The 23604-nt window shown below is 47.6% G+C and overlaps 3 protein-coding genes across 4 annotated transcripts in view; 2 read left to right on the top strand and 1 right to left on the bottom strand.

The window, feature by feature from the left end:
- The first annotated feature begins 1670 nt into the window (after positions 1-1670).
- LOC101827562 (claudin-22) lies at positions 1671-2333 on the top strand. The gene has a single exon (XM_040731739.1). It carries the CDS (start codon positions 1671-1673, stop codon positions 2331-2333), a length of 663 nt encoding a protein of 220 aa, XP_040587673.1.
- Positions 2334-3385: 1052 nt separating this feature from the next.
- On the top strand, positions 3386-4744 carry Cldn22 (claudin 22). Its single transcript, XM_005066523.4, has one exon. It carries the CDS (start codon positions 3911-3913, stop codon positions 4571-4573), a length of 663 nt encoding a protein of 220 aa, XP_005066580.1. The 5' UTR covers positions 3386-3910; the 3' UTR covers positions 4574-4744.
- Positions 4745-5488: 744 nt separating this feature from the next.
- Positions 5489-23604, bottom strand: part of Wwc2 (WW and C2 domain containing 2) — a 154470-nt gene continuing 136354 nt past the window's right edge. For both annotated transcript variants that reach the window (XM_005066684.4, XM_040731738.1), the window contains exons 18-23: positions 22923-23118; positions 20816-20980; positions 19502-19594; positions 18618-18860; positions 12428-12555; positions 5489-8358 (exon numbers count right to left, since the gene is read on the bottom strand). In XM_005066684.4, coding sequence (XP_005066741.1) covers positions 8292-8358; positions 12428-12555; positions 18618-18860; positions 19502-19594; positions 20816-20980; positions 22923-23118 — 892 coding nt within the window. In that variant the 3' untranslated portion in view covers positions 5489-8291. The remainder of the gene's footprint in view (positions 8359-12427; positions 12556-18617; positions 18861-19501; positions 19595-20815; positions 20981-22922; positions 23119-23604) is intronic.

Raw genomic sequence — 23604 nt, 5'->3', positions numbered from 1 at the left:
GTCTTATCCCATCTCTTGGTGACAGGCCCCAGGCCCAGAGCCGGCCCTTTCCGGATCATGTGACTCTATGAGTACACGCAGTGCTTGCCTCATCACCCAGAGAACATCGACCTAGCTTAAGGGATTCAGAAAATCTACAAAAATAAGGAAACTATAGTTGGGACAGCTTACAGGTAGAGTGCTTGTTGAGTGTGTTTGGTGCTGGGACTGAACCTAGCATCGATGAAGGAAAAAAGTCACGTGTTGGCAAACCTAATTTTGAAGTGCTGGGGACGGAACCTAGGGCCCTTTGCACATCTGTCAAGGACTCCACCGCTGAGCTATACCTTTAGTCTGACAACTTTTAATAGATAAGCTGAATGAAAAAAAGATAGGAAGAAAGAGAAAGAAAGAAGGAAGGAAAAAGGAAGGAAGGAAGGAAGAAAGAGAAAGAAAGAAAGAAAGGAAGGAAGAAAGAAAAAAGAAAGAAAGAGAGAAAGAGAACACCACACTCTAAAATTATTCAGGTTCCTGGGGCTTGGAATCCGTGTCAGTGTCATGAATGATTTTCTCTGGCCATAAACTGCGTCTTGTTCTGTGCTCCATGAAGCACAGTGGTTTTTCGTCGCTGAGCTATACTCATCCAGGCTGCAGGCTCTGAGAGAGGGGCTGGGCCCGGCCAGAGATGGAACAAGGCTGGGAATCTGGAGCATGCGGCCTTTTGTCCTGGGAGGAGGCCCAGTGTTCTTTGAGGGGTCATGCTCGCCTGAGGTATGCTCTCAAGGTGTGGCCTGAACCAAAACAACAAGATGAAGCCTCAAAGGTCAGCCCCATCGTGGCTATTATTCTCATACCAGACTTTTGAAACCGACAGGCGCCTTCGTGCCTGCAGCATCTCTGCCTTTGTAGTTGAAAGGGCAAGGGGAGCTCAGCTCTGGGCAATAAACTGCTGCTGGAGACATCAGGCTTCACCTGGTGTCTAATGAGGATGGACAATGGAGTTTCCCACAATGCCCCTCTCCTCCCTGAGTTTCTCTGGGCACCAACCCAGATCATTTTCATTTTAATTAACGTGGTGAACCAGGCTCTAGCTTTCAAAGGAATCTGAGGAAATCTTCCTGCCAAGTCCTGAGTGAATCCATGTGACACTCAGGAACATGGGCCCAGCTCCTGTTTAGGTTAAGGGACTCTGAGGAGAAGAGAGATTATAGGGAAACAGTCTACCTTTCTTTACAAGGCCTTCTTCTGCATCCCTGAAATCTCAGATGCAGCTATTACAATGAGGTCCTGTTGCAGAAAGAGCCGACCTTTTTATCACCACTTAAAATCTAATTAATCCATACTGAAGCACAAAGATTTCTGTTGTACGTTAGGGTGAGGGGTCATAGAGACCTCTTTGTTCATCTTTAGACTTATACCCGTCAAGCATTGGGGATGTAATTTTACCAAGCAAATTGGAAGGTAGCAGATCAAATCCTTATCAGACAGCCTAACTCATAGTTTTTAACAGAGTCCTTTACCCTTTACATGAAACACTATATTCAAGAGGAACAAAAACGTATTTCAGAGCGCCCAGAGAGTTAATGACCAAAGCTTATATTCAGGCAGCATAGAATCAAGACCATCACACTACTGCCAACCACACAGTGCGGCAGGTGCTCTAGAGTAGCTGAGTTGCAACATCTGCCCCAATGGCTTTCCTCTTCAGAACGGCCATACAGTCCGTAGGGCTTTCACTCTCACTGCTGGGATGGGCTCTAGCCATCATTACAACGCATCTGCCACACTGGAAGAACCTCAACCTGGAGCTGAACGAGATGGAAACCTGGACCATGGGGCTCTGGCAATCCTGCGTCATCCAGGAGGAAGTGGGGAGGCAATGCAAGGACTTTGACTCCTTCCTGGCCTTGCCAGCCGAACTCCAGATCTCCAGGGTCTTGATGTCTCTGTCCAATGGGCTGGGGCTGCTGGGGCTGCTGGCCTCTGGCTGCAGCCTGGACTGCCTGAGGCTTGGAGAGACCCAGAAGGGTCTGAAGAGGCGACTGCTCATCCTGGGAGGGCTCCTGCTCTGGACTTCGGGCGTGATGGTCCTGGTTCCTGTCTCCTGGGTGGCCCACGTGACAGTGCAGGAGTTCTGGGATGAGACCCTGCCTGAGATTGTGCCCAGGTGGGAGTTTGGGGAGGCCCTTTTCCTCGGCTGGTTTGCTGGCTTCTGCCTCGTGCTAGGAGGGTGTCTGCTTCACTGTGCAGCCTGCTCAAGCCCAGCAACTCCAGCCTCGGGCCGCTACGCAGCCACAGGATTGCAAGACCACGATGCATACCTGGAAAACGGAACTGCACAACCTAAAGTGTAAGCCGCCAGCAGGGCCCAGTCGTGTCCCTCATCACGGATGACAAAAGGGTCTCTGTTGTGTAACTAAATTGTGCTGCTCACATTTTTTTTTCTTTTGGTCTATACTAGGGGTTTGCCTCTCAAATCTGAGGGACGAAAGGAAGTCTATCTACAGGGAAGTTATGACAACAAACATTATGTGTTTGTCACTAGGTGTAAAAAAATCCTGTCATTGGTTTGCATATTTAACCCAGTGTGTGCTGGAGGTTGTTCAGTCAGTCCAGGGCTTTGGTGGATTCACAATGTGAGAAAGCTGTGCTGCTGTTTGTGGCTGGAGAGGATAATTACTTTCCATGTCCTAAAGAGAATAATAACAGTCTCCACTTTTAAGTATTAGGAGAGCCACAGGGTAAGACAGGCACCAAAGTCATCTCCGTGGTGACTCTGCTCTTGTTTGACCATCCCCAGGGGCCTACTGAACTCTACGAGGATGCTGGGAATTTGGATGTGGCCGGATGCTCTGGGTGGACCACCGGAGCGTGGTGGGCCTTTACTCTTCTTAAGTGGTAGCCGCTTTCTGCCCTCATCTCTTTACTCAAAAAGCTTCAAATTTAAAAAGGAAAAAAAAAATTCCAGAGAGATTTTTTTTCTTGTTATGTAGATTCTCTCAGTTCATTTGTCAGAACGGAAACGTCTGTGTTCAGTTACAAATGACAAAGTTGGGGACATACAGTGGAACGGGGACAATGATCTGACTTTTACCCAAAGGCCCTGTTGGTTATCTTTCCTACAGCCTAGGAAGCTAACTCCAGCAAAGAAGAAAAAAGGAGAGAGAAGGAAAAGAAAACTCTCCCAATTCTCAGAGTCCGACAGCTGCTAGGGCACGTGAGTGAGCTTAACCAAAGGCTTGCAGATAAGTGAGACCCACATTGACTTCAGTATTGTCTCGTGTGCGCTGCAATTCCTGCAGCCAGACTTCTCAAAGCAGGCTCCATTTAAAGTCTAGAGGGATTCCTGATAAGATTGATTTATTTGGTTAAGAAATACTTCTCTCTGAACCTCTTTTTTGCAAAGATGGTAACACCCAGTATTATCATAACACACGCACTGAAACTCGAGAACTCTTAAACAGATGAAAATCTGACAGGTCTAATTAGCACAGCACAGAGGAGGAGGAGTTGAACCCAAACCTTCAATTAAACAATCCTTTTTTTCCTTTTTTTTAACACTTAGACTTAATTCTCTGGCTTGTTAGGAGCGTTGGGAATGTGAAAGCCAGGTAAACCTTCACAATGAAAAGATTAGCACAACTTGACCTCGGAGGCTGGCTGTCAAAGCGCCCTGCACAAACCTCAGCCCACGGGACACAAACACGGCCCCGGCCACACCTTAGCATTACTGGTTCATAGCTGTGTTTCCCTGTCCTCTTCAGAAATCTTTTCAACATGGAATCAAACAATAGTAGACCTGGCAAGTGTCCTCCTATACACACAATGCAAAAGCATGCCTGAGCTCTGCGAGCGCTAAGTGTCACACTTTCTACAGCAAGCGCAGGGCAGAAGTCGGGTTGGCTCAGGCTCACGCTCACAGGGCGTTCTAATGGGCTTAGACTTCCGAACAGCCACGCAGTCCGCTGCACTTCTGCTAGCACTGCTGGGATGGGTTTTAGCCTGCCTTACAAACTACTTGCCACACTGGAAGAACCTCAACCTGGAGCTGAACGAGATGGAAAACTGGACCATGGGACTCTGGCAATCCTGCGTCATCCAGGAGGAAGTGGGGAGTCAATGTAAGGACTTTGACTCCTTCCTGGCCTTGCCAGCCGAACTCCAGATCTCCAGGGTCTTGATGTCTCTGTCCAATGGGCTGGGGCTGCTGGGGCTGCTGGCCTCTGGCTGCAGCCTGGACTGCCTGAGGCTTGGAGAGACCCAGAAGGGTCTGAAGAGGCGACTGCTCATCCTGGGAGGGCTCCTGCTCTGGACTTCGGGCGTGATGGTCCTGGTTCCTGTCTCCTGGGTGGCCCACGTGACAGTGCAGGAGTTCTGGGATGAGACCCTGCCTGAGATTGTGCCCAGGTGGGAGTTTGGGGAGGCCCTTTTCCTCGGCTGGTTTGCTGGCTTCTGCCTCGTGCTAGGAGGGTGTCTGCTTCACTGTGCAGCCTGCTCAAGCCCAGCAACTCCAGCCTCGGGCCGCTACGCAGTCACAGGATTGCAAGACCACTGTCAGCAGTTGGAGCTGAAACAGGCCAACCCAGAAACCTAAGCCAGAGGGATCTGTGGCCTTTCCACTCTTCAGCAGGTGCTTGCTCCAGATGGACTTGGTACGATCTCCTGCTATAATCACCCCTCCTCACTGTGATCTTGATTTTCTGAAATGTGCGTTTCCTTTCTGTGTCTATTAACTTCTTCAAATACAATTTCTTCCTACAACTGAGCAAAGCACTTCTGTTTCCTATTGGGAGGCCAATTGAATCAGGACCTATTAGTGTAATCAGTCATCAGCGAGCATGAACGCTTCGTCAACCTCTAAAATAGGCTCTGATTGCACACACACAGGGAACGGGTAAATAAAACATTCCAGGAGCCCTTGTGTAACTGAAGGGTCATTCATGTGGAGAGGCATCATGTGGAAAATGGATGTGACGGCTGATCATGCAGTTTCAGGTGTCTAAGATAACTTATGCGATCAAGGTCTCAGTGTATACTTATTTAAAATGCATGACAAGTGATGGCAGTGAAAACAAAACAACAACAGACAAACACCTGCTTGGTCCTTCAAGGACTCCATGGGACACCTCCTCTTCAGAGACTTCAGTGTCTCTAGAGTCCTCCCCACATCAGAGACACCCATGTGTGCCTCTGAGCACAGCAGAGCGACCTTGGATCCTGGGAATTCAGATAGAATGTGCGACACAGAAGTGTGCCTGCCTCTGTGCCCGTGTTGCAGGGAGGAATGTCCTGCCTGCTTTGGCTCCGTGGCACAGGTCAGGACGGGTGTGTGTGGGTGGGCACAGCGCCTCCTGAGAAGGCAACCTCTTTTGCTCACCACTGCCAGCCTGAGTAGTTACCTGGGGACCACATACTTGTCAGTCCTTGTTTTCCTTGAGAAATGAAAATACCCATCTCATTTATAAATCCTTGATATATACAGTCTAAATAAGAACTATTCATGACAAAGTTTTGGTTTGAGGAATTCTCCATGGAACATTTTATATTTGCTTGGTACAAGGTTCAAGTAGATTCTTGTACTTGTGCCAATCAGGGAAATTAACTCAACAATAAGCAACATTAAAATACAGTATTAGGAAATACATATCTTTGTTTAAAAAAAATCACTGAACTTGTTTTCCATCCACAAACAAAGGGAACGTGCAGCAATGGGAGTCAATCTGTGTGATGTATTTGAATACTTTCACAAACAGCACGAATGAAAACGGAAACATTCAGAATCTAACCTGCTTAAATATTTAGTTCAGTCCTGAGCTTCTCATATTTAATATAATATAAATCCATAGCAAAAAATTTTAAATGTATTTAATTTGTATGCTAGAGACTCAGCTAAACTTTGTTCATTTGGCAAGTAATACTCTTTTTGTACCTGTAACATTTAAGAGTCTGATATATAAAATGGTAATAATATACTGATAATCCAAACTTGAGAGCTAAATACTAAATTCTTTTTGTCCTGTGAAGAATAATTCTACCTTTAAAAATATTTTTCATAATATTAAAATTTTTATTTGTTCATATGGTTTTGTGATCGAGTTAGTAAAATGTTTTCTGCATCATGGGTTAATACAAATGTGACAGGACTACATAAAGCTGCCTGTAATACATAAAACTATTGCTGGCTTTAGAGTGTGGGTCCTGTGTGGGTCCTGCTAGAATGCATTTCTCTCTCATGTTAGAAATGAGCACGTTGTGTAAAATAAAACCAAAGTCCCCTAGTCACAGCCTGAGACACTCTATTCTTTAATACTTATCTGAGACGTTCTGTATTACGAAAAGCTAGCAAGAAGTCTGGTGAAGATCCTGAGGCTGCAAATACTCCAATATAGCCTCTTGTAAGCCCAACATTTAAGATGGCCAGAACCAAACTATATATTAAACACAACATAAATAAGACCGCAAATAAATAAATGAAAATAAAATCGTACGGTACAACTACACAAAATTCTATGAACATTTTCGTGGGTCAAATATGACGCCGGGGACAGCTGACCTTTACTTTAGCACTATATTAAATAAGACTCTGCTGTTCACATTTGACCTTGACAATGATGGATGGCACTCCAGCTTCCTTCAGGTGCCCACAGGGCAAACTGGGCAGCCCGGGAGAGTGCTCAGCCTGCCACTAGGCTCTTTTTTTATTCCAAGTAGTGTCACGTCCAGCTACATCTTCTAAGAGGTTGCGTAAGCTGTGCAACATTTAGGGGAAAAAAACGGTTGAAGTTTTAGGTGCAGTAACTTAAGTTCTGGCTGAGTATAAATAATGATTCTGATAAAATGAACGTTCTAAAATATGCATAGATTCAAGAAAATAAAAATTCTCACTAATGGGGATTCCAGCAGAACATAACTCTTCTTTTTAAACAGATTTTTTTCCTTGCCTAACTTTCTTTTTTAAAATTCCTATAAAATTATTTTGCATTAAAAAAATAAAAATAATTTAGCTTGCTATATAAGATGGCTCACCAAAACACAGCTTCTTCCAGTATGACAGACTAAGTAAGTATGGTTTAAATTACCTAAAAACTATGTATCTTAACACTTGTATGCTGGCAAAGCTATGCTGAGCTTTTTTTTTCTTTTCTTTTTTTTTTTTTAAGAAGTGCCCGGGTCTGGTGAGTTAAAACCTAACCTGGAGAGCAGGACATGTTGACAATTTCTAGCTCAAGCTTGTTTGCCCAGAACATATATTTTTGAGTGGTCCAGTCTACACTCCGAGTCCTCTCAGGCACACCCATTGTTTTGCTCCTGTTCACTGCCTATGAATCACTGATAGAATCCCCTAGAGTTGACAGCTTCGAAATAATTTCAAGTAAGTGAAGAAACCTGTTGATTATGATGTCATTAGGATGCGCCCTGTCCTCCGATCTCACCTAATGAACATGGGTGTGTCCCCTCCTCACCACCTGCACTGACTGCCATCTTGGGCCTCACCTAGGGTGTGTCCCCTCTGCACAGCCTGCACTGTTATCAGAGCCCAGGGCCATGACACGCTTCTCTGTGGCATTGTCTTTATCCCTGGGACAAAACCTGGTGCAGACCGGAAACTGACAAAGCCGTGCACATTCAGATTGCGTTAGAAGCAGTGGCCACCCAACATCAGTTGAGTTTCCTTGGTGTGCTTTTTGGGAGATGGTGCCCCTCTTTCTCTCTGGCCTGACCACAGCTCTCCACAGTAGGAATATACCTTTGCTTTTCACATCTTGTACTCAGTATTTCATGCTTTTGTTTTCTTTAGACAAGGTTAGGAGGGCAGACACAAGGTGGCCAGACTTGGAAGGAACAGGGCACCTGCTTTGGGTGGACTCAGAGTGACGCTTGCTTGTGTGCACTCCGGGTGGAGAGAGTGGCTTTCTAGAATGGTGTGGTTCCCGCTTCGCAGGCTCCCGGGTAGCTGCCTCCTGCAGTTGGCTCAGTGGTTAGACACTGGGCCCCCGCTGCCTCTGTCCCATTCTGCACAGTGAAACGCGGGGGTGACGCACACTGTACTACGGGGTGTGGATCAGGCTACCCCACTTCTGTTCTGTGAATCTGTTTTCCTTCTCAAAGCATGTAAGAGTTACATTCAACACACTTTACAGAGTAACCTGATGAAACTGGTGTGGAATGAAAGTTCTTCAAGAGTTGTCAGTTATGTTACAGGAAACAAAAGCCCCTCCCCCAACAAAAAAACAAAACCAGGAAATGTTCAGTCTTTGACCCTCCCTTGGAAAGTGAGCAGGCAAGAAGTAGTGTTAAGCCGCGAGGCGAGGTCACACGTCATCAGCAGGCAGGGACGGGATGCTGATCTTCGCTCGTGTGAAGTAGGCTATCTTCTCCCTAGACAGAGACAGGGAGAGAACCACTCAGTATGAACCTGGAAATTCCGAGAGCCCCCAAAGGCTGGCTCCACAATCCCAGAAACTACGCCTAAAATCACAAGAGCCTTCCTTTCTAATAATTTTTATTTCTATAGATATTTTTATCTGGTGTATGTGTGGGAGTGTACATGCCAGGGTACTGGCGTGAAGTCAGAAGAACGTGCAGTCCTCTCCTTCCTCGTGGGTCCTGGGGGTTTGAACTCAGATCATCAGGCATGGTAACAAGAGCCTTTCCTCACTGAACCATCTTGTCAGGTTGAGTCTTCATTGCTTTAAAGGGGGGAAGTACACATAGTTCCCCTGGATATAAGTCCTCTACACACCAAGTCAGTAAGTCCCGCTAGAGTTTCCAACTGAAGAGCATTTGTTGTCCACCAGGGGTGTGGGCTATGTTGGGTTATATCTAAGCCAGGGCAGGAGAAGATTCAAAAGGACCAAAATGCTGACCTGAAATTCCCAGAGACCTTAGAGAATCCATGACACCAGGAAGTTTGTCAAAGCTAACTCATGACAAGGCAGGGACAGGGACACTAGAATGACACACGATTGTCTCTGTGTGTGGTGGGAGGCACTGCTCATGCTTTCAATTGCTCTCCACAGTATTTTTAATTTGTTCATTACATTTATTTACTTATGGTGTGTGTGTGTGCACCGCGCACGCGTGTTCGCATGTGCGCCATGGCACCGGTGTGGAGGCTGGAGACACTCTGTGGAGTTGGTTCTCTCCTCCTAGTGTTCAGGTCCCAGGGAACAAACGCTTGTTGTCTGCCTTGGAGACAGACGCCCTTGCCTGTTGAGACACCTTGCCAGCCTCTCACCTCAGTTTCTGAGACAGGGTCTTTTGCTGAATTTGGAGCTTGCTGGTTCAGTGAGACCGACTAGCCAGCAAGTTCCAGGAATCCTCCTGTCTGAGCCCCCTCAGCCCTGCAGTTACAGGTCATCTAGCTTTCATAGGTGGGCGGTGGGGGACTGATCTCAGGCCTCCACCTGTCACCGAGCCATCTTTCCAGCCCCCCCCCCCACCTGACTATCTTAGGAGGAAAACCACCCTGGGAGACAGAAGGAGACCTGTCAGGATGGAGCAGAATGGTATTCGAGTCAGGAAAATGATAGGAAAAATAAGGAGTGTAGAGATGACATCGCTTATCTTTCTAGGAAACTTCACATGCATAGCATGCTACCACTCATTGCACTGAGGTGTGTTCCACACTGAGCTGTGCTTGGCAGCTAGGAGGAAGGGCTGAGCTTGCCCTCCCAACACACAAGCCATGGTGCAGCTGGAGAATGAGAAAAGAGTGACGAGCAGGGTTATTGTGATGCAGCATCCTTAAGATTGCCTAGTCCCTAAAGATGAGTAAAGAGGTTAAAGCAGCCAGAGACTGTCATCATGACGTCTGGGAGGCCACGAAGCCCTGCCAAACCCTGTGAGGACTCAACTACATGGTCAGTTATAGCGGCTGCCTTGGAGTCACAAGGGATCCTTGCTCACTGGCCTGAGCAACATGACACCCAGGACACTGGGCTCCTGTCTCCACACGAAACAAGAGGCTGAGGCAGGACTGCGCTTGTGCCCCACCTGCCGCCTAGGCACCAAGGAGCACATTCAGCTACCACAGGTGCCACACAGTCCCCACAGGGCATGTCTCACGTCACTCCGTCATTCTCACGATTATCGATTGCCTTGTGGTATCAATGGATTCATCTCCCCCACCCCCGCCCCCAAGAGAGAGAGGGAGGGAGGGAGGGTCTCATTATACAGCCCCGGCTGCCCTGGAACTCACTCTGCAGACCAGCTGGCCCCGAACTCACGGAGATCTGCCTGCCTCTGCCTTTGTCCTGCGACAACACCTGCCGTCACACCAGGACAGGTGGGTTTCTTATGGGGAACAGGGACGCCTGTGCGTTCTTCCCTCATAGTTTAACAACTGCAAGTTTAAGATTTTCACAGTTGAGGATGCTGGTTGCTGTGGAAGGCTGCAGCGTGCCGGCAGGAAGGGCTCCTGCTACCACTGCACAGCTCAGACACCAAGGAGCAGCACTTTCTGTGCGTGGCCACTGTGGCTGTCTAGCACAATGGGCAGGGAAAACCCAGCCTTTTACCTTTATATTCGAGACCTTCAGCAGCTCAGCTCCTGCCCCTGCTCTGAAGCCTCACTTGTCTGATGTCAGCTCCCAGTCAGAGCTCTCCCCGTCTGTCTGCCATGAGTCCTTCCCTGCTGCCAAACAGCCTCTCTCCCGATTTCTCTCCAGAGCCTAAACGCTAGCTAGTTAGCTTTCTTTCTCGCTCTCTTTTGTAACGTGTGTGCGCGCGCGCGTGCATGTGAGAAAGGTAGGAAGAGAGAATGGAGGGGGGGGAGAAGGGGGGAGAGAGAGAGAGAGAGAATGGGGGGAGAGAGAGAGAGAGGGAGGGAGAGGGAGAGGGAGAGAGAGAGAGGGAGGGAGAGAGAGAGAGAGGGAGAGAGAGAGAGGGAGGGAGGGAGAGAGAGAGGGAGGGAGGGAGAGAGAGAGAGAGGGAGAGAGAGAGAGAGAGAGGGAGAGAGAGAGAGAGGGAGGGAGGGAGAGAGAGAGGGAGGGAGACAGAGAGAGGGAGAGAGAGAGAGAGAGGGAGAGAGAGAGAGAGAGGGAGAGAGAGAGGGAGAGAGAGAGAGAGAGAGAGAGAGGGAGGAGGGAGGAGACCCTGTCGCAGTACACGTGGGGCTCAGAGGACTGCACACGGGGATTGGTTTGTTCCTTCCAACATGTGGGTTCCAGGCATTGAACTCAGGTCATCGGGCTTGGCTGCGAGCTCCTTTGTTCACTGAACCATCTTGGCCCAAGCTTAGAAGCTCTCTAAGGATTTCTCTATACAAAACCTAAGCCGAACCTACGATGAACATAAAACAAGTAAAGAGAACTTTTCCTGTGACCCTCTTGTCATTTGACCAATTGATACGGTCTCCGAGGCCTCACGATCTGGGGACACTTCAGTTCCTTTCTGGTCCTTCGGCTCTAGGGCTGCTCTGGCTCTCCGTCTAGCTTTTGGGATTTTTTCCAGTACCCGGCAGCTGTCCCCTCCTGGTCGCCTTCTCCCGCTTTCGTATGTGCTGCCCGCTTCCACCATGGGAGCCACCACACAGAACCTGCAGGCTGCTCCTTTTTCCTCTCTCTGTGACTCTTCACCCCACTTTAGAGTTTGATTTCTGAGTGTTCGATGGCTGGAGTTACCTGGAGTTACCTGGGCTGTCTGCCCTAGAGCATGGTCAACCAGGCTGTGTAAAAGCAGGATGCAGGGGGGCGTCCTCACTGTCCTCTTCTCTGCTCTCTGCCTCAGTCTCCTCCGTGCCTCCAATGCCTGTCCCCACAGGCTCCCGTCTTAACTTGAGACCTGGCTCCCTCAGTACTGAAGCCGCAATTGAAATCCTTCGGTGTGGCATTCAGGTCCTGTGGATTCTGAGTCCCACCCTACCTGACAAGCTCTGCTACACACAGCTGGGCTGTTCCTCATCCCCACCACAGCCAGGGCCTGAAGATTTGGTGGAATCCCTCCACGATGGACTCCAGTGATGCCTTCCTTTGAGCTGACCTGATAGTGCCTGAACACCTGGCCCTACACACATTGATTCCTCCCAAATGCTCTCATAATCCTGATTTATTCACACGGCACTGAAAAAGCTCTACACAGCACTGTGGAACCCTGTCCTTTCGGATTGGAGGTCCTCTGTAGGAGCAGGAAGTGTATGTGTGTTCTCTTGCTCTACTGTGGGGATTAGAGAAGTACAAGGTGTGTGTGTGTGTGTGTGTGTGCGCGCGCACGTGTGCATGTGTTGGGGGAGAAGAAACATCTATGACTTTTCTATATCCTGAGCAAAGATTTCTCTATGAAAAGAAGAGGTTCTGGGTTCCTGGGGAGACTGGCTTAGTGGGTGTCACCTCAGGACGGAACGATGTACACTATATTCTTACCAGGGACAGACGCAGTGGTAACTCTCACTTGTGCACCCCACCACGCGAGGGGGACAGCACACAGCTGGCCCCATGAAGCCACTTACCTGAAGGACTGCACCTGCCGAGGCACCTTCCGGCTCTGCTCCCGCAGCCGGCACACATCCTTGGAGACCTGCCTCATCAACTTCTCCGCATTCAGGTCTTGCTTCTGCTCTTCCTTGGTCTGCTCAGCCTGGCATAGGAATGAAAACCGGCAACAGAGGAGACTCTTGGTTAGAAACCCAAAGGGAAGCCAAGCAGGCGCAGTCAAGGGCGTCTCTGGGGGGGCAGCAGCGGACAACACCCACATGCTCGGTTCATGCCACGGGGAGGAGGCGCTGCCTCGTCCAGAGGTGAGTGAAACTAATCATGCTAAAACTTCTCACATCAGGGCAGCCTGGGACCCTCAGAAACAAAAGCAAAACAAAACCGTAACAACAAAAACACAAACTGAAAACTTGCCTCTCCAGGAAATGGAACCGGTAACATTTTGGCCAATGCCCTTGCAGACACTTCCCTGCTCTTAGCCCTTAACCTGCGTCAGCCAGTTAAAGAGCTTCCCAAAGTGCATTCGACCTACTCAGCAACGGCTCATGCAAGTACGGAGCTCCAAGACGCTCACAGCGACACACAAGTAACCCGCTGCAGGTGAAGGGACAGAGGGGACACCTCAGTGCTATCCCCTGGTCCCATTCTGGCACCACGTTCTCACTGCCGATTAGGGTTTACCAAAATTCATTTTGTGTTGCCGATAATGACACTTAGATATTTTGTATTATATATATATAATACAAATGGACCAATAATATTGCTCACCACGGCTGCTTCCACATTTCACCCGTTTGGTCACCTAATCAGTAAATATGTGTGGATCACCGTCAGTAGGGATATTCTAATTTGGTGAACACAGCAGATCCTGGGGTTGACTGATTCAGATTCCCTTTTGAGCACTTCCTAGCTATGAGTCTGAGTAAGGGGTCTGGCTAGTCCTTGGGCCGTAGTTTCTTTGGGAGTAAGTACTTCAAAGGAGTTTGGGTTTTAAATGAGCTAAAACACATGAGTCACTCAGAGTCAGACTCAACACAGCATTAAGCCTCAGTGTTTAGTCATTCCCATTGTATTCTACCAGGAGGTAGGGGAGAGTTGTAAACAAAACAGATAAAGTTTCATGAATGAGAAAAATAATATAAAAGAGTAGAGTGTAATAATTATGCACAGTAGCTTGGAAGGCTGATGTAGGAAGATTATAAATTTGGGACAGCCTGAGCTACATAGAGAGACTGCATCTCAAAAACAAACCAATGAATGAATTAGTGAATAAGTAAAAAAAAAAAAAAAAATTGAGAAGCCAGATTGGGTAGCTCATGCCTATTAATTCAAGCACCCTGAAGGTTGAAGCCAGAGAATTGCCATCAATTTATGGCCTGAGATATACACTAAGCTCACACTCCCCCAACTCCACCAGTAAAACCAAATAAAACAATCAGCAACAACCCCCAACACCAGTAAAAAGACAAACAAGGGGGGAAAACAGAAAGAAAGAAATAAACCAGGGTGCTTTTAGTTGGTAACAAAACCGAGCAGGTGTCCCCATAATGCTCTACCCCGGCAGGGCCAATCCCACACAGGCCTCTACTGCTGGCTTTTAGCAAGAGTGCTGGGGACCTAGAGTCAGGTGGCCACATTTGACTGGCAAGCGTTATACCCACCGGGCCACCACCTCGACTCTCACTTTCCCTTTTAACTGTGAGTCTGCATGTATTGCTTTTGACCAAATACAGTTGAGTGTAGAGCTGGAGTTATAACTTTGGCACAGCGAGGGATGGGCAGTAACCAGATGAGTTTGTGCAGTGGGGGATGGGCAGTAACCAGATGAGTTTGTGCAGTGGGGGATGGGCAGTAACCAGATGAGTTTGTGCAGTGGGGGATGGGCAGTAACCGGATGAGTTTGTGCAGTGGGGGATGGGCAGTAACCGGATGAGTTTGTGCAGTGGGGGATGGGCAGTAACCAGATGAGTTTGTGCAGTGGGGGATGGGCAGTAACCAGATGAGTTTGGTGCAGTGAAAGCTGGACAGTAACTGGATGAACTTTCACAGTGAGGGATGAGCAGTAACTGGATGAACTTTCACAGTGAGGGATGAGCAGTAACCGGATGAATTTGTGCAGTGGGGGATGGGCAGTGACAGCAGAACAGCCATTACGACAGGCACCAGTCCCACATCTCTGGAGTTTTCTATTTGACATCTCTAGTTTACTAAGGATAAGTGAGACCATGTATATGACTGGGGATAAGGGAGACTATGGAATGTGGGTTGGATTTGTTTGTTCTTTTAAAAGCTGTTTTAAGAGGAGGAATTTCATGGCGAATGTTGGTGTCCTTCCAGGGAAATTTCCTTCCCAGTCTCCCCAGGGCCTGGGGAGGTGGAGCTGGCCGAGCAGCTCCTGGGGGAGCGGCCAGGGCTGTGCACGCTGCAGCAGGATGGCTCAGTCGGCTTCTTAGGGTCCATTTCTGGAGTACCAGGCACCCTGCCCTCCCCCTCCTCACGGAGTCTCCTCTAGGCCTTGTCTGGCCTTGTCCTTCCTCAACAGTCTTTATAGGACTCACAGCTCTCTGCTGTCCCCACACAATGCGAGTACCCAGGACTCAAGATAGAATATTAATATCTTCGGCAATTTTTTTTCAGTGTAGACTAACTTTCAAAAGTGTTAGCACATGTATCACTTGAAAGAAAAAAATGCAAAAACAAACAGCAAAATTCTCTAGCACCCTGGCGTGTTGGCTTGCTGACAGGGAAATAATCTGAGGAAGGAAAGAAATGGCTTCTTTGAAGAACAGAGTCCTCCCTCCACGCCCTCTGCTCCTCCCCTGGCTCACGAGAACTGGCCACTTCCTAAGCTTTGGACTCCAGAAGGGAATGATGGTTTACATGATGGAAGCCTGCCCTGCAGAAAGGTCCAGTGACTCACTTACAGCCATGTTAACCCTGATGGAACAAGGAACACGGCAGTCTAAATTTACAGTCCTCAGCTTCTCCCTCTGCTTCCTAACGGGGAAGTACAATCTGAGGGCACGGGCATTTGGTTTTTATTGTGAGCTATAAAAGAGGCTTTCGGCTGCCAACACGGAGGCTTACAGAGGACGACCTCAGGGCCTATGCGGGAGGCAGACCCAGGTCTGCTGCTGGTTTGAGTCAATGTTTCTCTACGAGGCAATCGGCAGGGTCATCGTTAGGTACTTTGTGTGTGTGTGTGTGTGTGTGTGTGTGTGTGTACAGACTGCTGTGTCCGTGTGCACACTGCCCAGTGGGTGTGAAGAAAAAGGAGAAGCAGCAGGAGACTACCACAGGTGACTGCCCGCTTCTGCAGCCATAACGAAAGGCCCACAGCTGAACAGTGTGGATTTTCCAGGTTGTTTATTACAAATTCCAGTTGCAGAGAAAAAAAGTACGTGATACACATAGTTTATCTACCCACAGAGTTGGTAAAAATAAAAAGCTCTCTGTGCTCAGGGACTCAAGTCGTTTTTAAAGCAGTATAAGTGTGCCTTGTTTTGAGAGTCCTGCGCCGCTGCTTGCTGTAAAGCTGTCTCGAGACGGAGGGAGCAGTGACAGAGTGCACACAGGGCTGACACTGGCTGTGAGGGGAGCTCTGGCCTCCGACTCAGGGCGCGATTTAACTGCTTCCCCCCGTAGCAACACTAAAGGTGGTGCCTTGAGGAGTCTCAGAGCACAGGCCCTGCCCAAGTGGGGGCGTGCAGTCTTAGAGCCTTGGCATCTGTTTCCACTGCCATCAGTGAGAACGTCTCTCTCCTGTGCTCCACACAACCACCAGAGCCACCCCTCCTTCCCTCATTATCGCGGTGACAAAAAGATGGTGAAATCCAAGTCCACCAGAAAGTACAGCTTGGAATTCTGTTAAGATGATGGCATGTCCTCTACATGACAACGACTACAGCCACCATCAGACTACAGGGCTAGACACATGCTAGCATCGTTTAATAAGAAACAACCACAGACTAATGATGAGGTAAAACATCATTAACTAACGAGAATTCTAAGTGTCAGTCTTTAAGACAAGTTTCCAAAGCTGGAATGGCAAGCTTGGCTCCGTGAAGGAGGTCTTGGCCATTACCCTTTGACTTTCTAACCCTGCAGTACGGTATGGAGCCCACGGCCTCTCATATGTCAGGCGAGTGCCTTGTGAGACAGACAATAAAATGTGCCAAAGATTAGGAGATAAAAGTGGAATTACCTCCTAGATCATATTATTGTTACATCAGATGACTCTGCCAAGGTCACTCACGATGCAGTTACTCCAGTTTCATATTGTAAAAGAGAAGTGTTTTAAACACATATCACTGGATTCTGTTCATTTGGTGTTTTAGTGAGGACTTCTGCCTTTGCAGTCATAGTGCAATCAGCCCATCACTCTCCTTTTCCACAGTGTCTTCTCCTTTAAAATCCGGGATTTACCCACACAGATTTAAGTGTGGCATGTTTTCCCACATGGTGGCAATTGAGACAATTTGTTTTTTTAAAAGTTTGGTGGAACTTATATATTTTTTTTAAGGGTAGACTTTACATTTCTGCTACCATTTCTTTAGCAGACAGAAGAGTTTTCAACCTCCTTTCTTAATTAGTTCTTGTATTTTCCTAAACATTTGTCTAAATCGTGGACACAGAATGTTTAACGCATTCAAAGAATCTTTTAAATCTCACATTTGTCTGGACTGTTCCTTCCTCATCAACTTCTTAGCCACTTTTTGTTGCTGTGGCAAAACTCTCGAGAGTGCACCTTAAAGGAAAGAAAGGTTCCCTCTGGCTCAGGGGTCAGATCCAGTTACAGCGCTGTTGCATCTGAACCCAAGCAGGGAGGCAGGGAATGTCTCTGGGGAATGTGTGGTGGAGCCTAGGCTTATCTGGAAGGCAGGCCTTTCAAAGGCACCCCGGTGACTCCCCTCTACCAGCTGGACCCCCACCTCCCAACAGCCCCTTCAGCTTTGAAGTCTTCTGCTGAGGAACTTAGTGTCCTTGTGGCCCAGTTGCTTCTCAACACTGCCCCCAGGTGGGACCAGGCATTTCCGTTCAAACACAAACTTGTTAGGGCGGATTCTTTTCCATTAGATACTTCAAGGAATTATCTACTGAACCTCGGATTTCCACCCAAAGGGCCACATCAAAAGAGTAATGTTTAGACACTTGTAATATTTCAGTTGTATGAAAAGCTCTAGTTAAAGATTATCTGTAGAAACGAATACAGATTGCTAAGCCAAAATATAAATCCCAACCCTGAGAATAAATCAGGATTATACTCATGCAGATTCAGTAATATTTAGTTGGCACATTGGAAAAAAAAATCATCCTTTAAAACACTTGGCTTTTGCTAGGAAGGATGGTGCATGTCTGCAATGCTAGCCAGCACTGGGAGGCTGAGGCAGGGGCATTACAAGTCCTTTTTGCTTTGTTTGCTTGTATTTTTGAGACAGTGGCTCAGTATGTGGCTCTGGCTGTCCTAGAACTCACTACGCAGACCAGGCTGGTCTCAGATTCACAGAGATCTGCCTGCCTCTGCTTTTAGAGTGCTGGGACTAAAGCTGTTCTTAAAAATTAACTTGAACTATTCAGGGAGATGCTGTCTCAAAAAAACAAATTCACAAACCAGACTCAAAAAACAAAAACAACCATGCAGTAACAACAGTACAAGCTGTCTGTGGTGGCGCACGCCTTTAATCTCAGCACTTGGAGACAGAGACAGGTGAATCTCTTTGAGACCAGCCTGGTCTACATAGCGGGTTCCAGGCTAGCCAGGGCTACATACCGAGATGCCCCCAAAACAAAACAGTATTTGTTTACGCAGTCATCTTCTTTTCTATACATGTTTTTAGAGTGAGAGGCAAGCGCATGCTATTAAAGTGCAATGTGATCTTTTTTCAAGGAAGGAAAGCGAAAATTTAGGAACATTAAAATTAGCGATGTATTTATAGCTACCGTGGCTAACTGTAAACAGTATGTACCATTTGCTGAAACACTGGAATGCCGCCATGTTCCCTTTCTGTCAGGAGACTACAGAGCTGCCTGGGGTTGGGCGCACAGCACTACAGCAGCAATTATTTGGGTAGGAAGGACACCATAATGGCGGGGTGGCCGCACCCCAGTCCTAGGAAAAGGATGGGAAGAGCCTATGCTGGGACCCTCCACCAAGGTGCCCGTTACCTGTTGCCCGTTACCCTCCTGATATGACCCAGAGCTCCGTACCTGCTTCTCTGCTTGCTTCAGAAGCTTCTGGAATCTCTCATCCTCCAGCACGCCCGGGGGAAGGTCAGTCTCTCCCTGAGCTTTCAGCTCCTCCAGCTTCTGCCGTAAGTCCCTCAGGGCCTGCAGCTCATCGTTGAGGCGACTCTGACGGGTCAGCGAGGCCTGCAGGTCCAGCTCCAGGTCTAGAGATGTGCGGACAGGGCATTCCTGAGCCGTCCTCCTGAGGGTGGGTTGGCAGACTGCCTGCGGAGGGAGACACAACAGATCCCCATTACTGTCTCTGCCCTTCCTCACACGACAGGATGGTGGCAGACGCTTGTCAAAGGCGCTGTGAGACCTGTACACTTCTGCCTCCTGCTGGGGACACAGCAGAAAGGCAGATCAGCCCGATCCCAGTGTAAACAGCAGGACCTGGTACCAGACAAGCCTGCCACTCAGTGGCTGAGCATGAAATAGAGCTGATCATTTAAACTACAGAGATCTGAAAGTGGGCAGTAGGCCGTGAGAGGGCCCAGCCTGATGGCTTGGGTTCTATCCCCAGGAGCCACGTGTGGGCGGAGAGAAGAGTTCCCTCAGGGAAGGGACTAGGCTTTAAATTCTCCCACAGTCACTCAAGGGCTGGACATGCTGAAGCCCCCATTAGAAACGGTGGTTCAACTCCTGACACTGGGGCTTAGCAGCCACCTTGTCCAAAGACATTGTAAACCGGTTTCCAGCCTTAAGCAGCACAGGTTCTGAACCAGGGCCAAACACATCCTCCTTGGTTCAGTAAGTGACTCCCAGCTGCAGCTCCATGCAAGACCCAGGGGCTTCCCTCACCAGTCATGCTGACACTCAACCCTTCTGGATTTATGTTCTTCAAGTCTGGTTCAGGGAATACGTACCCTTTTAACCCGCAAACTGCGTCGTTCGGTGGAGTTTCTCACAAACAATGACTTTTTGGCCAAGGTTGAACTGTCACTGTCACTCCGATTTAACTGGTAACCAAAGATAAAAAGGAAGGAAAATAATTACAAAGAAACCAACACAGCTAGTGGCAGTCAGGATGGAGGCGTTTATGGAACAAAGCAGGTTGTGAGAGGCGATGTGACCCGCCCTCTTCTTGCTCCACCTCTTCTGCTCTGGGGATCAAATCCAGGCCCTCACACATGCTAGGGAGCTGATCAACCACAGAGCTATATCCGCAGCCGGTGAACTATATTTTTCAGAAAGTCTTTCGTACATAATTTTTCCCCTAGTCTTTGGTTTTCTGTACTTAGTTTTCTTAGATAACTTCCACGGCTGCCTTTTGGTAGTTGTCACAGTCTGCATGCAAAGCCAACTGTCTTACGAGGTCATGTGCTCTGTATTTGTAGCTAACAGTGGTCTGAGTCTGTAAGGGACAGCGCTGAGAGCCTGTGCTGTGTGGACGGGCATGCTCAGTCCTCCCCTGGCTCCGGCTCTGCTGAAGGTCACCTCATCAAGAGAGGCTACCCAGAATCCTCCTGTCTACTGCTCTTCTGTTTCCCATGGTATTGATTCCACCAATAGCAACTCACAGCTTCTTCAGTGTGCGTATTGGCCTGGCTCATTGACAAGAACAAAAGTTGTGCAAAAGAGAAGGGGCGGAGTCTTTGTTTGTAGGAAAGTGCTCAATAAGGATTTTATTACCTGGATAAGTTCAGAACTTTAAAAAGTATCTATGTAATATTAAATCCATTTATTATAGTTCATAAGTAATTCATGAAGTAGACTTCAGGAAACTGATATAAATCTCACAATTTTCTTCCTGGGACTGAGTCTGATTCAGGGACGCAAGGTCTTAAAACAGAATTTTTGTGTAAAATTCAATTCACATTTTCTCATCGGCAAGATTAACATGGTTAGAAATAAATATGAAATATACAAAATGCATTTCTTAAGTCATTTTGTGTTTCTAAACATAGAAGTCCAACAATTCTTAGCACCTAAATCCTTAAACTTTATTCTTTTGCCAAGTAAATCACATTAGAGCCAGCAAGACATTGAGTGTGTGGGAAAACACACCCAGTAAACAGAAGCCCTGGGGTGTGGTAGTCTACACCTGCTCTATAGTGGCTGTAACCATCAGTGTCTGCAGACGGATCTGTAGTTCCTGGGCATGGTCTCTGGCTTCCAGTGGGCAGAAGGGGAAGCGCCCACCACCATGGTGTTTCAGCACAGCGCTGTCTGTCCCTTACCCTGCAGATGTACTGGCTCCGCTCGCCTGGGGAGAAGGTTTGGGAGCGCACTATCACGCTGTTCCTCACAAAGGGATGCTGTCGGGAGCTCAGGCTGCTGCGGTCTTTGGGGCGAACTGACATGTTGACATCAATGGCTCCATCAGTATTCGTCTCCTTATCAACCTACAATGAAAGTCGGGGAGCCATCAGGGGCTGGCAGGTGCATGTTCCTATGCGTGCCGTTTTTCTAGGGCAGTGATTCTCCACCTTCCTAATGCTGCCACCCTTCAAAACAGTTCCTCAGGTTGCGGTGACCCCCAACCACAAAATTATTTCATTGTTACTTCCTAACTAGAATTTTCTACTGTTAGGAATCATAGTATGATATGTGCAGGCTATCTGATAAGCAGCCCTGGTGAGGGTCATGATCCCTATGTTGAGAACTTGTTCTAGGGATGAGCAAATAGCTCAAGTTAAGCAGAGACTCCTCTAGCACTGTGAGCAAGGCTTGCCCTTGCTCCATGTTTCGGGAAGGAGACAGGGGAAGGATGCTTTCTACTTAGAGATGTATCATCTCTAACCATAGTATTCTCTGTCAGAACAAAGTATAATGAAAAAAATGATTAAAGATTCAATATAACAACTGGAGAGATGACTCTGCAGTTAAGAGCATTGGCTGCTCTTACAGAGTCCCAGGGTCCCAGGTTCAATTTCCAGCACCCACTTGGCAGCTCATAACTGTCTGCAACTCTAGTTCCAGGGGATCTGACGCCCTCTTCTGGCCTTGCATGCATATGGCGCAGACAGATGCAGGCAATACACCCACCCATAGATGTAAAATAATAAATAAAACTTAGATGAGAACAAAACGATAACATACAATCGTAGACAAGCGGAAAGAAAATGGGCATCAGGATCCTGTACGGTACTTTGCTGACTTTGAATTTTTTTGAATGCTGATGGGTAAATGGCAGCTCCTGAGAAACATTGGCTTATAGAAGGGAATGCTGAATTAAACCAGCCTGTATACTTTAGAAATGTCAAAAATTTGGTATAAAAAATGGAAGTTGGGAAATGTGTTGGGGGAAACAAAATATTATAGTTCTCTTCAAAATTAATGAAGATCAGATTTGATTGGGGGAGACCGCCTGAAAATCCTGGCTACAGATGTGAAGAAAGAACTCAAGAAAGACTACAGGGCAGGTGGTGTATATGCTGATCCTTCTACCGTACACACATACATTTTGTATGTATGGTTCCACTCTTTAGTTTAAAGTATTGTACCTGTGCAGCTCATTTAAAATGCAACACAAAGTTCTTCTCTTTAAAAGCTATTATTACAAACCATTTAGGATAATGGGGAAATGTAAGGTAGTAGTTAGTCATCTACTTGTTACACCTGTGCCTAACCAAGTGCACAACATCTTTCAGAGCAGGTTTCAGCTAGAACTGAACTCCAGCAGCCAAGATGAATTTCAAATTCTTATTTCATGTTTAACACTAAAATAGATTTTCAAACTTAATACATTAAATAGCCCCCGCCCCCTGATCTCTCTAAAATAGAAAAATACTTCCTTGAGACAGTTTTGCTGTGGAGCCCAGGCTGACCCTCCTCCGGCATCAGACTCTGAGGGCTGGGATTACAGGGATCACCACACCAGGGTCAGAAAACACTTGTTTTTGTGCTGTTGCTTTTGGTTTTTGTCGTTGTTTGTTTTGACACAGAGCCTTGTCTATCTGAGGCTGGACCTGAGCCCACTGTACAGCTGATGACTCTGATTACTCGTCCTGAGTACCAGGTGTACAGCTGGGCTGGGGACTGACTCCAGGGCTGGGGACTGACTGACTCCAGGGCTGTGAGCATTGGAACCATGGAGCTCCATCGCCAGCCCCAGACAATACTTTCAGCAAGCACTGGCGAAACATTTACAGAGATATAAAGTAGTGAGCATTGTCTCTGCCAAATATAAAGGAAACATTAATATTCTGAGCCATGTGAAAACTGTAAGTGTTTTCCATGCTCTTGGTGATATTCCCATAAAAGCCTTCCCCAGTGAGCTTTGGGGCCGCTTGAGTATGTGGTGTCCACAGGGTTTTGTCTGAGGAGAGTGTGGCAGAGCATTACCAGTGTGGGAATGCCGGGCGGTGACTGACTAGGGTCTTCGGCATGCTGGCTTTCTTTCCTATGCTGGTCCTCCCTCGTCGCGGGCCCGCTAGCGCATGAACTCGGGTCTCCAGGGCAGCGGCTGCCCCCAGCCAAGTGAACTTGAGCTTCTTTTGTGCCCACGGCTTCATCGGAGGCCTCTCTTAGCATCGTTAAGCTGTGGTGAGACAGAGTAAAACAAAAATCAAAAGCCATGTTCAGCCTGGCAGGCATACTCCTTGCCCTGTGACTGGGCTTGTCAATCCATTACCCGAGAAGTAACAGATTCATGCATGTGATTCAAGACATACGTGACAGCTGGGAGTTCTTAGCTAAGCAGATCAAGAAAAATAAATTCCCATTGTATGTTCACAGTATGGAACAAAAATGCTAATTTTAGCCTGGCAGCCTTTAATCCCAGCACTGGGGAGGCAGAGGCAGGCGGATCTCTGTGAGTTTGAGGCCAGCCTGGTCTATAGGGTGAGTTCCAGAAGAGGCTCCAAAGTCACAGAGAAACCCTGTCTTGAAAAAAACAAAACAAAACCAAAACAAAACAAAAAAGCTAATTTTAATGTTAAGTTAAAAGTTATGAGATTTGACCAAATCTCCAGATTTTCAAAAGAAATATTCAAGGACCACATACAAACTTTAATTTCAACATGTA

The sequence above is a fragment of the Mesocricetus auratus genome, unplaced genomic scaffold, assembly GCF_017639785.1.
Source record: "Mesocricetus auratus isolate SY011 unplaced genomic scaffold, BCM_Maur_2.0 Super-Scaffold_100026, whole genome shotgun sequence".
In the NCBI taxonomy this organism is placed as follows: domain Eukaryota; kingdom Metazoa; phylum Chordata; class Mammalia; order Rodentia; family Cricetidae; genus Mesocricetus; species Mesocricetus auratus.
This window is presented reverse-complemented; position numbering and strand designations above follow the sequence as displayed.

Coding starts and splice junctions, on each gene's coding strand:
- Cldn22 (XM_005066523.4), top strand. CDS start 3,911: ATGGGCTTAGACTTCCGAACAGCCACGCAGTCCGCTGCACTTCTGCTA.
- LOC101827562 (XM_040731739.1), top strand. CDS start 1,671: ATGGCTTTCCTCTTCAGAACGGCCATACAGTCCGTAGGGCTTTCACTC.